At 42.9% G+C, this 12,587-nt stretch overlaps 1 protein-coding gene across 1 annotated transcript in view; it reads left to right on the top strand.

The window, feature by feature from the left end:
- Positions 1 to 338, top strand: part of ncapd3 (non-SMC condensin II complex, subunit D3) — a 40,161-nt gene extending 39,823 nt beyond the window's left edge. Inside the window, exon 35 of the mRNA XM_079498188.1 lies at positions 157 to 338. Within this exon, the coding sequence (XP_079354314.1) occupies positions 157 to 229 (73 nt within the window). The 3' untranslated portion in view covers positions 230 to 338. The remainder of the gene's footprint in view (positions 1 to 156) is intronic.
- The last annotated feature ends 12,249 nt before the right edge of the window (positions 339 to 12,587 follow it).

The raw sequence follows: 12,587 nt of genomic DNA, 5'->3' as shown, positions 1-12,587 counted from the left end.
CCAAATGGCCATACAAACATTTTCAGTCTTGAGATTTTATTTTGCTTTATTCCATGCATCTTTAATCATCATTATAGTGAAGACCAATTGTTAGAGAATGAGGTTGAAAACGGGCTCTGTGCTCCGTTAAGTAACAAACGTTTCCTTGTTCTCCAGAGCTCAAGAGCCGAGGCTGTGGAACGTCCAGTCTCCTCTCAGACAGAACAAACAGAGGAGAAGAAAACATTAAACCACATTGACACCTAGCATACTGGGGGCAAACGTTCTGCTGTTATACTCTCCTATTGTTCTGTATATCTATTCTTTTTTCTAATTAATAAAATGATATATTACATGCATGATATTATATAAATGGAGTCCTTTTCAGTTCTCTGTACAGCAGCTGTCATTCAGGAGCACACAGGAATCAGGAGTCATTCAGATGCACACAGACGCGTGCACTCAGAGTTAACTCTTTAAGGCCGATTCTACAAATGCCTTCTAAATTAGTAGTTCTCTAGTAGTTTACTTGTATATCTGACATTGTATTAATAGCCAATGTGAAAATCTAAAATGCTTCCCAGGTTTTAATCTGTTAAATGGATAAATCCAGGGTTCCCATGGTCATGAGAATCCAAAACTTTGAACAAATGTTCACGACCTACAAGCTTGTATCGCACTGAGAGCTTGTGTCATGGATGTGCTGGGCCTCTAATTCAGCCTGGGAAATGGAGTTGGAGAGGCCCTTCGGTCGCACACCGAAAAAACGGTGTGGACCTATCTGCTATAAGAGCTCATAATTGCACCACATGATTGCCAGTAGGACTGCCACTGGAAATGGTGTACAATACTTTGGAAAGGTTATGGTAATGGTTTGAAGATTCATTGTTAATGTGTGGGAACCCTGTAAAACAGGGGTCTTCAACAGGGGGTCTGGGACCCTTAGGGGGTCGTCTAGAGTTACTAAAATATTTGTGATTTTTTTTTTTAATTACATTAACCAACCCTAGCATTCATATTCTGAGGAGAACTTTAGGCGAATAGGCGTTGTTATATTGTAGAATGTAGATCTACTATTTTCGGCAAATAGGTTTAGTGTAGAGGGGGGGGGGGGGGGGGGGGAAGCAGTGTACAGTGAAAGGTCAAGTAGGCTATTGAGGGTTTAAGTGGTTAAATGTATGAGGAGAAAAAAAACCATTAATTTACACTGTTGATAGTCTATGAAGCTATCTGAATAAGTTTTGTCATTTAAAAAAAAAATGTGGACATCACCAGTTCATTAAGTTTGCCTGGTGGGTGGATGGTGAAGGTGATCCACCTGAACTGAAGCCACATCCACAGCTGTTGTATGATAAAGTGGATGCATTAGGGTTTCTTTATCATTGGCACATTTGACTGTCAAGGTTTCAGTCCCCAAGAAGAGAACCTAAATACAAAGGGAAGACATGTTAGACCCCTTGGTGTGGTTGTTATATATGCAATGAAGTACTGTCACCTCAAAACACACTGGAAAGAAATACAAAAATCACGGCACTCGTCTTATCAAAGAACTACAAATACATGATGTGCAAAAAGGGCAGTGGAGGGGAAACAAAAACTTAAATGTTCAGCAGACGGTAATCTAAAATGTGGTGAGACCTGCTTGCACGGTACTGGGCACTAGGGGGCGCTCAGATGTCATTTTTTGTTTTTAAAACGATCATGTTTCAATTCGTTTTACTGCTTAAAATAAACAACGTAATGACCACACATTTTAAAAGAAAGGTATTGGGGAGCCTACCTACATTTATAAATCGGGGTATGAAATGTATTATGTTTTAAACCTAATTATTACATTGAACAAATACAAATAATATAAGGCAGAAACTATCCAATGTATTACTACCACCTTATTTTAAAGTGGCAGGCCTGAAGTGTCCGTTAAACGCATCATAGATCAATTAAAGGCAAAATAAAGTACCCCGTGTACTTCAGCCTTCATAAAAAAAACAAAAGGAGGAGTCAGTGGTTGCTAGGGAGCCCTGGTAAAGAGCGTCAGTCCGGTTGGCTGGCCGAACCGTTTGTTGATTGAACCGTCGTGATGCTGCACGCACACACACGCACGCACATGCATGCACACACGCACACAGCAACACAACAACACACCAACATCTTGGATCTTCATTCAATCGGATTAAGGAGAAGCATGACTGTAAATTGGAGGCAGTAAGAAGGCTCATCCAGACGGACTGGTGTTCTTTAATGCTTATGTCGGGTCATGGACCTATAAGATCTAATGCGAGAAGGGGGAGAGAGAAAAAAAAAAACAAGATTCTTGGACTCGGATAACCTTACATTTTGCCCGCATGCAAGTGAGGCGGTGTCCCGGTTCGATCCCAAGTGAAAATCGAAACGGGTCCGTCTGTTTTTTTCATTTGCAACAGGTCGATAAATAATTATTGCTGACATTCAATCGACCGCACAAGAAAGCGACGCACGGCGAGCTAATTAACCTAACGGTGTCTCTACAACACATCGAGGACGAGGAGAACAGAGGAGAGACAGCATGAGAGGAGTTTGGATCTGGATACAGTAGGACAGACGGGGATACAGGGACGGATCCAACAGTGGGTGCCAACATGATGCCGGTGAGCACAATACTTTACATCTTGTTCGGCGAGATTCAAATCAAAATAGCATTGGATCAAGAAAGACGATCACAATCTGTTGCTCTGTGTCTAATACAAATTATAGTCTTGAGATCCAATAGATTCAAAACAATTTAACCCAAATATGCATTGCTGATATGTGAATATACATTTTGTCATTTCAAAGGATTGTTTTGGATTTTCTACTTTAGGCTATCTGACTTACTATCCGATATAGCCTATGGGCATGTTATAGGCTACACATAAGAATTAAATGCCTGCATTTAATTGAGATTAATAGGGATATGAATCTATATTACTAATAATATTGCAGGCCTACGACATGTACTGTGGTCACATTCACAGTGAAATCCTCAAGGTTATAATTTTACTCACCTGTAACTGCAACCAAATGGACCCAGCAGACTGAGACTGTACAAATGTAACCTGGTCCTGGACCGAGTAGACTTTGAGACTGTACAAATGGACCCAGTATAGACTCTGAGATTGTACTTGTAAATGTAACCAAATGGACCCAATAGAGTAGACTGAGACTGTACAAATGGACCCAGTATAGACTCTGAGATTGTACTTGTAAATTTAACCAAATGGACCCAATAGAGTAGAATGAGACTGTACAAATGTATTGACCATGGACAGCTTAAGGTCCATTTGGTTACACATTTGTACAGTCTAATTGTGTTGATGGATCATGGATAAAATACAAAGGACTTTAAAATCCAGAAATGCCTAATAATGGTGGTTTATGAAGTACAATACAGTATAAACTAAAGCATTCAAGTTATGATCCATTCCCCATTCACAGTGGATCTCCAGAACTCTTTATTTTCAGTAGTACCTGTGGGACATACAGTTATTGGTTCTGCATGGGGTTGCCACAACAATTTACAAGACAAATAAAAAAATGCAAATCTCCAATACTGTACAAAACCACAAAGTCATCCTCTTCAGTAAGTCTATCTATCCTTCAGTGGAAGTCAGTGGTTATTGATTAAAGTTCTGCTCTGCAAAACAAGAGTATACGCCGGTATACCAAATAAATAAATGAGTTGTTTTCATTCAGACAGTCAATTATTTTGCTAAATAAAAACCCATATAAAAACACTATTGTGATAGTAATCATTGTCGTAGACTGTTTGTTCAGTAACAGGGGTCTCCCGTCTCTCCAGCTCTGAACAGAAAATACATGTTCAGGTAGCCTATGTCAGTGGTTCTCAAAGTGGGGTCCGGGGACTCCCAGGGGTCCTTGAGGGAGTTCCAGGGGGTCCCCAGCTAAATGATAGTTTGGAACCAAATAGGCCCTTATGGGTCTAGAACTCTGAGAGTGTACAAATAGAATCGTTTCATTTGTACACTCTCATAGTTAAATTAACATTGATTTTACAATATACAGTAAATTGGGGGTCCCAGAGATAGAAATGCTATTAAATGGGGCTCCGTAGACTAATGCATGTCAAACTGGGGGTCCTTGAAATTAAACTGGTTGAGAATCACTGCTAGAGCCGTAAAAATCTTCTCTTATGGGGGTCCCTGGTATATCTCTTCAAATGGGGGTCCGCAGGCTAATTAGTGTCAATTTGGGGGTTCTTGACATGCCATTTATCATAGTGTTCCAAATTTGTCTGCTCATTTACTTGTGTGTATCCTGTCTTGAGTTCCTTATGCTGATTGGATAAAATGTAAATCCTGACCTGAAATGTATTTTCTGTTTAATAAATAGCTGGAGAGACATTGGAGACTCCGGTTACTGAACAAACACTCAATAGCAATGAGTACTATCAGGATATAGAGCTATTTAACCTATTTAACAGGTAGTAGTACACGACTATACTACACTACAATGCCAATTTGACTTAATTGTTTTTTTAAAGAGGAATCTTATAATCTATGACGTAGGCCCAATATTTAACCACTGTCCTTAGGAGTCCCCAAGAGCTCTATAGTAGGCTACATCCACTAGTATTTAACCACTGTCCTTAGGAGTCCCCAAGAGCTCTATTGTAGGCTACATCCACTAGTATTTAACCACTGTCCTTAGGAGTCCCCAAGAGCTCTATTGTAGGCTACATCCACTAGTATTTAACCACTGTCCTTAGGAGTCCCCAAGAGCTCTATAGTAGGCTACATCCACTAGTATTTAACCACTGTCCTTAGGAGTCCCCAAGAGCTCTATTGTAGGCTACATCCACTAGTATTTAACCACTGTCCTTAGGAGTCCCCAAGAGCTCTATTGTAGGCTACATCCACTAGTATTTAACCACTGTCCTTAGGAGTCCCCAAGAGCTCTATAGTAGGCTACATCCACTAGTATTTAACCACTGTCCTTAGGAGTCCCCAAGAGCTCTATTGTAGGCTACATCCACTAGTATTTCCCTCTACACCAAATTTCTTCTGTGAAATTAGCTTGCATCACATGCTCACGCGTTGTGAGCTTGTAGAGTGGCAACCTTTCGACAAATTTAAATTAATGTTAATTAATGTTTGGCCCTAGGATAAGGACTCTAGGGTTCAAAGGGTTAAGATTGATTGTTTTGCAAAACTGCATTCATTGCGGTGTCCTTGCTGTACCTCTGTCTGTGTGATAGGCAGGTTATTTTTATGAATGGATGTTCTCTCGTGATTACCTGCTGCTCGCTTGAATTGGTCGCAATACAAATATGTATATCTTAAGGTGTTTACGGTGAAGTGATTCCAGCATATTTTTGTGACATTCTAAGAGTTTTCACTTTTAAGCACAGTTTGACAAGATAATATTGGGAATCGTATAATAATTCTTGGCCGGGATAATCTTGACGTGAAATTGTCATCAACTCATGCCCATTAAGGATGACAGTGGAGTTGATCTATATTTAGAAACGGCATAAAGATCTCATATATATTGACCATCTCCTCTAGACTGATATCAGTTGAGCCCTGGAGTTTGGTTTCAGTGAGACTGACTTCATGGCAAATGTCAACCGTAAAGGTTCTGTAATACCATCAAAATATGTGCAGTTGTACACCTTCATAGCTACAGCAAACTGCAGCTCATTGGCCTAGCTCACGGTTATAGAGTGTAGACTGAGGTTGGGAGGTCGGGGATTCAGTCCCTGTAAGTTATAGCAAATACTTAAAAAATGCCCAATGCCTCTCTGCTTGACTCTCAGCATTGAGGGCTAGATTGAGGGTAAATCCCTTGATCCAACCCCTGTGTCAGGAGGTGTATTGTACTGTCAAGCTGCCTCACGCTACAGAAACAGGATATTCCAGGCTCCTGACCTATGGACCACATGGTTCCCAATGCTACTTACTTTCTTACATAACTAGATTCTCTCTTTATTAGCCAAGTAGCAGTACAAAGAATTAGACTCACATAATAACACTACAAGAGATAAGCTCCTTTTACACATAAGCCTGCTCATAGTGGGAATGTTGTTTTTGATCCTGCTAGGACCTCAATACGGCTGATTTTCTATCCTACCAGAACGTGAATGGTTTTATTTTATATCCTACCAGGACCTCTAGTACTGCTGGTTTTATATCCTACCAGGACCTCTAGTACTGCTGGTTTTATATCCTACCAGGACCTCTAGTACTGCTAGTGTTATATCCTACCAGGACCTCTAATGCTGCTGGTTTTCTAGCATGCCTGCTGAGAAACATGGTACAGAGAAACAGGATGTCAGTATAAGACATAAGTAAATGTACTACTAGGCCTCAGTCGACTATTCCAGCTCTCATAATGAGCCTTGCATGAGCGTCTGTACAGATCATTTCACTTCCATTTTTAGATTCCAGTCCCATTTGAAAGCATTCCATTATAATTTAGGCATTTAGCAGATGCTCAAAGCATAGGGAAAATGGAATGTCACTGAAGTGAAAAGAAAACAATTAAGCGTTACAAAGTAACTATGATACCAGGTAAACATCACATCCCACTAAAATGGGTTATAATTGGTCTAAAAATGAAAGTTTTTTTTAGCGGTCTAATCTTAGCCTAGACGTTTATTAGCAGTTTTTTAAACATCTATATATAGACCGTCTATAAATTGTTTCAACGTCTAATCTAAGCCTACACCTCACTGCTCACTGGGATCTATCTCATCTGTCTAAACAACATGCTATCTAAATACTATTCATAGCATTTGTGTGGTTAAGCAAACACAATATGTCTATTTTAAATAACATAACAAAGTGAACAAGTTGCCTAACCAACATACATCCACATAGTATAACTAGCATATAATCTCTGTCGCGAAGCGACACGATTCGAGCTTGTCGATCTGCTTGTCGACAAGCTCAGAAGTGCGTCGCTTCGCGCCGTGTTTCAAACTTGCGGGTCTGCCCATTTTGATGCTTTTGTGTGACGCTGTAGTATGATCAAGTATGGCGTTGATACAAGGGATGAGGAGTGCTATTAGGGTGAGGTAGAGTCTGAAGAGATGAGTGCTAGGGGGTGAGGTAGTCTGAACTGAAGAGGTGAGGACTAGGGGGTGATGTGGAGTCTGAAGGGGTGAGAGCAAGAGGGTGAGGTGGAGTCTGAAGGGGTGAGAGCAAGAGGGTGAGGTGGAGTCTGAAGGGGTGAGAGCAAGAGGGTGAGGTGGAGTCTGAAGGGGTGAGAGCAAGAGGGTGAGGTGGAGTCTGAAGAGGTGAGTGCAAGAGGGTGAGGTGGAGTCTGAAGAGGTGAGTGCTAGGGGGTGAGGTAGTCTGAACTGAAGAGGTGAGGACTAGGGGGTGATGTGGAGTCTGAAGGGGTGAGAGCAAGAGGGTGAGGTGGAGTCTGAAGGGGTGAGAGCAAGAGGGTGAGGTGGAGTCTGAAGGGGTGAGTGCAAGAGGGTGAGGTGGAGTCTGAAGGGGTGAGAGCAAGAGGGTGAGGTGGAGTCTGAAGGGGTGAGAGCAAGAGGGTGAGGTGGAGTCTGAAGGGGTGAGTGCAAGAGGGTGAGGTGGAGTCTGAAGGGGTGAGAGCAAGAGGGTGAGGTGGAGTCTGAAGAGGTGAGGACTAGGGGGTGAGGTGGAGTCTGAAGGGGTGAGAGCAAGAGGGTGAGGTGGAGTCTGAAGGGGTGAGAGCAAGAGGGTGAGGTAGAGGTGAGTTCTGGAGGGGGGGGGGGTGAGGTAGAGTCTGACTCTAAGAGATGTTAGTTTTCAGACTACAGAGTAAAATGAGGATGCTCATAACATCTAAAGGTGGCCTTACACTAGCCGGTTTTTTTCTCCAATCTGAAATCTGATAGCACCACACACTACAGGATAATCGGAGCGGGGCAGAGCAAATATCAAACATTCTTGATGTTGATCGGGCCGATCCCGATCGCGCTTTGAGCGGTCGGGCACCCCCCGAGCGTCAAAAATGCCCGATTATCGGCTAGTGTAAGGCCACCTTAAAATACAGCTTCAATAAAATGTAAAAATGATCATAACCACTGCACATCATTGACATTGGGCAGAAACTTATATCAACATGTTTTTTTTCCCTCTTTTTTTCATTAATTGCCTTAAATCTTAAACCACTTCTAACCTGGTATCCCTATGTTGGGCATGTGAAACTGTATGCAGATATTTCAAAATTTTGTGAAAATAGCCAGTCTACATAAGCTCAAGGTGTTGCGATGATGTGACAGACACGTTGCAGATCTGACATAGCCGAGTTCACAGCATTGTGAGCTTGTAGATCTGCTATTTTTGAAAATGTTTGAAAGTGGCCCGGGCGGCTAGTGTAGTAGTCCGGGCACCTAGGCTGCTAATCCAGCCTGACAGCGTGTCGCGGCCCTCGCAGGTTCGACCCCCGATCCCGACGACCTTTGCTGCGTGTCGCTCCCCATCTCTCGCTCCCCATTTCCTGTCAGACTACTGTTCACTATCAATGAAGGCAAAGAAATATATCTTTAAAAAAACATTTTTGAAAGCTTTTAAAGATGTAGGAGAATATTTGCCTATAATGGCATGCTCAAAATAGTGAAGCCAGTCAAAAAATAGGACACAACGTTGCTGTGTGCATCAGCTCATCACGGGCTGACCAGGACTCCTCCTGCCTCCAAATTTGCCACAGACTCTTCATCACTTCTCTGTCTATGATCTAGGCTTATTATCCCACCCTCAATGTCTTCACATAATGTACAGTTAATATAACACATTATTCAGGCACATTTCAGCCAACTCTTTTGACCATTAGACCCACTATACGCAACGTCGTCAAACAGCAACGCGCACCTAGGGTAACATCATTCTACAAAGGTTTCTGCGTTAGACCTTTTTTCCCTCGTTATTTTTTTTATTTTTTTTCCCCCATGGCATTCGGCTGGTCGAGCTTCTTGTCCGCCTAATGAAACAGTGAGTGTCTCTACTCTCTCGGCAGAGAGAGTAGAGACACACATTATTTCCCTAAAGGACCCGAGATCAGGTATCAGTCGTCATGTAAAGCAGAACTGTGTGGGATAAACAAATGAACCAAAGCAGAACTTGACGATCTAAAAGGAACTGCTCATGTATTGTACCACGACAACGGGAACAAACTCAACTTCCTGTAACAACACTCCTGTTTAACCAACACACAGGAAGTGATGTAGCGATGCTTTTGTGATGTTTATGACGCGTATATCTATTCTACGTCCGAGCATAGACATGGTAACGCCCCGCCTGCCTCTGATTGGCCTACCGACACTGCCTGTCCTGCCTGTCCTCCGAGATGCAAGGGTACTCCGTGGTGGGAAATAGTAGCCTGGTTAATAAACCAGACCGAATCAGCCGTTGGCAAAAAAAAGTTGCCTACCAGCGGATTACGGTCTGGCGAGGCTCAGTAGCACGCCTCTTTCCTACAGCAGAGAACAGGTCGGACCAATCGGGACACGGTATGCAATATGGGCGGGCTTTGGTACAGTGACGTTCAATGCTTGAGACTTTTGACTGACAGTAGCTCTGACCAATTGCGTCAAAGAGAAAATGTTTCCCGGGAAATGAAATCCAAGTGGAGCCAGCCCAGACTGATATACCGCGACAGTGTTGTGTGATATTAGTCTGGCTTATTAGCCAGGCTAGGGAAATAGTACAAGTACAAGAGAATGTCAACACGCAACAGTAACTTGTAACTTTAATGTTTGTAGAAGAGGAAAACTAATTGTTTGTGCCGTTTGCTTTGATTGAATAATTGATTGAACACGTATGTACTATGATTTGATTTGTCTGTGTTCTAAATTAAAGTGTTAGTGTTGATTATCGTGTATTCATCTAATTATAGTAAACTAATACTATTATACTAAAAAAGATCAAGGGAAAAGAGACCTTTTTACAGTACAATAATGTTTCAAGTTTACACATGTATACAAATAAACAGGCCAACGGCATAAACAATATTAGCTTGCCTCTTCTACAAAAATAAAAGTTACTGTCGCGGCAGACTATCTCGCGGCAGACTATCCAGCAAGTATTTTCCACCTCGGAGGAAACTCTGGTAAGGTCGGCAGTGTCGGTAGCCCAATCAGAGGCAGGCGGGGCGTTACCATGTCTATGCTCGGACGTAGAAAAGATATACGCGTTTAGGACAGGGGTTCTCAAAAGACCCCCCCTCCTATGGACCCTTATGGTCTGTAACTCTGAGAGTGTACAATTAGCCCTTCACTAAATCCCACCCCAAAAAGCGATTGTCCAATGCCAATCCAAATAGTTTAGCAACGGTTGCTATGCAGGTCAAGCTTTCGTCGCTGCTAACGTGCCTATTGGACAAGGATGGGTTGGGGAGGGACTTAGTGAAGCGCTAATTGGAGCCAAATGGACCGTTACAGCTGTAGCGCTGATATGAGGCGAATTTGGGAACCCATCTGCAAAACGGAGGGAAAACGGCGCACTCTAGTCTGTCTCGAGAGACTACTTTCCACCAAAATAACTTTGCTTCTAGAACTGGTTCCATTCTAGATTCTTGGAACCTTTGGTGCTTTCACAGAACCGGCGAACATTTTTTGGTTCCAGTTCCGAACTAACTTTTAGGGTTCTGAACCCATTTATTTCCAGTGGAAACACTCTGAACTGGTTCAATATTAGGCCGGGACATTTTGGAACTGGAACACAGCTGATAAATGATTCTGGGGTTCACTCTCCCGATTGGACGAAATAGTGAAATACTTTTCGAAAAGATTTCGTATCACGGCCCATTGTGAGGCTTTTAGATCTGCTATTTTTGCTATTTCTTGTATGATGAGTTGCAGTATTTAGGGCTTAAGTGGATAAAGAAGTCTGATGGCCTAAATACAATTATTCAAATAAACACTCACACTACACGTCTAATTCAACCAGAATCAGTACAGGGCTGGTGATCTCCCAGTACAAGACTGGCTTACCGGTATGTTCGAGTCATGCAGCTGCTGTTATTTTAATTACAGTGAGTCAAACGTTTTAATGATAATTTAATGATCGTTTTACTTCATTATATGCTATATTCATCCGTTTACAGCCACACAATAGATCTCACTGCTGTTCCCTGGTAACTGTTGCCACAGTGACTAGAAAAGACACACACACACACACACACACACACACACACACACACACACACACACACACACACTGTTCACGGTTAAATGGGCATAACATTTGCAGACATCATTGTCATACAAAAATAGGAAGAACTGGACAACTGGAACTAACCAGACAGAAATCACCTGGTGGCGTGCATGTGTGCGCATTACTACGGCAGCAGTGGTTCAGGGGTAGAGTGGCCCATAGTCCTCCAGGGTTAGTGTCATTACTACGGCAGCAGTGGTTCAGAGGTAGAGTGGCCCATAGTCCTCCAGGGTTAGTGTCATTACTACGGCAGCAGTGGTTCAGGGGTAGAGTGGCCCATAGTCCCCCAGAGTTAGTGTCATTACTACAGCAGCAGTGGTTCAGGGGTAGAGTGGCCCATAGTCCTCCAGGGTTAGTGTCATTACTACGGCAGCAGTGGTTCAGGGGTAGAGTGGCCCATAGTCCTCCAGGGTTAGTGTCATTACTACGGCAGCAGTGGTTCAGGGGTAGTCGGGTAGAGTGGCCCATAGTCCTCCAGAGTTAGTGTCATTACTACGGCAGCAGTGGTTCAGGGGTAGAGTGGCCCATAGTCCTCCAGAGTTAGTGTCATTACTACGGCAGCAGTGGTTCAGGGGTAGAGTGGCCCATAGTCCTCCAGAGTTAGTGTCATTACTACGGCAGCAGTGGTTCAGGGGTAGAGTGGCCCATAGTCCTCCAGAGTTAGTGTCATTACTACGGCAGCAGTGGTTCAGGGGTAGAGTGGCCCATAGTCCCCCAGAGTTAGTGTCATTATTACGGCAGCAGTGGTTCAGGGGTAGAGTGGCCCATAGTCCCCCAGAGTTAGTGTCATTACTACGGCAGCAGTGGTTCAGGGGTAGAGTGGCCCATAGTCCTCCAGAGTTAGTGTCATTACTACGGCAGCAGTGGTTCAGGGGTAGAGTGGCCAATAGTCCTCCAGAGTTAGTGTCATTACTACGGCAGCAGTGGTTCAGGGGTAGAGTGGCCCATATTCCTCCAGAGTTAGTGTCGAAGTATCCTTGAGTGTCCCGCCAGCTAATTTGTGAAATAGAAAAATATTTAAAATATATGGGGAGTTGGATTTACAATTGGGAAAAGATCCAGGTTAGGTTTAGATTTAGATTTAGAGGTGGTTTAGTGGTTGGGGCCTATTTTCAGTTCATGATACATGAAATATGGCATTTAGGATTCTAGAATTTTGATAGTAATACGTGTGTGTGTGTGTGTGTGTGTGTGTGGGGGGGGGGGGGGGGGGGGTGTTAATCTAATCCTGTGGTATCACGTGACCATCCTGACCATATGGTGCCTTGCTGCGCTGACTCAAACATTCTGCATCTGAAAGAATGACAGCTTATTCATGTCATGAGTAATAATAATAACAATACTAATAATACAAGTTGCTGTTTATTTTGTATTATTTCTGTCATTATGTTATCAGTAGCACTGCTCTAATTACATTATACATACAATAAA

This window comes from Electrona antarctica (assembly GCF_951216825.1).
Source record: "Electrona antarctica genome assembly, chromosome: 4".
NCBI lineage: Eukaryota > Metazoa > Chordata > Actinopteri > Myctophiformes > Myctophidae > Electrona > Electrona antarctica.
The sequence above is the reverse complement of the archived record's forward strand: the minus strand, read 5'-3'. Positions and strand labels throughout refer to the sequence as shown.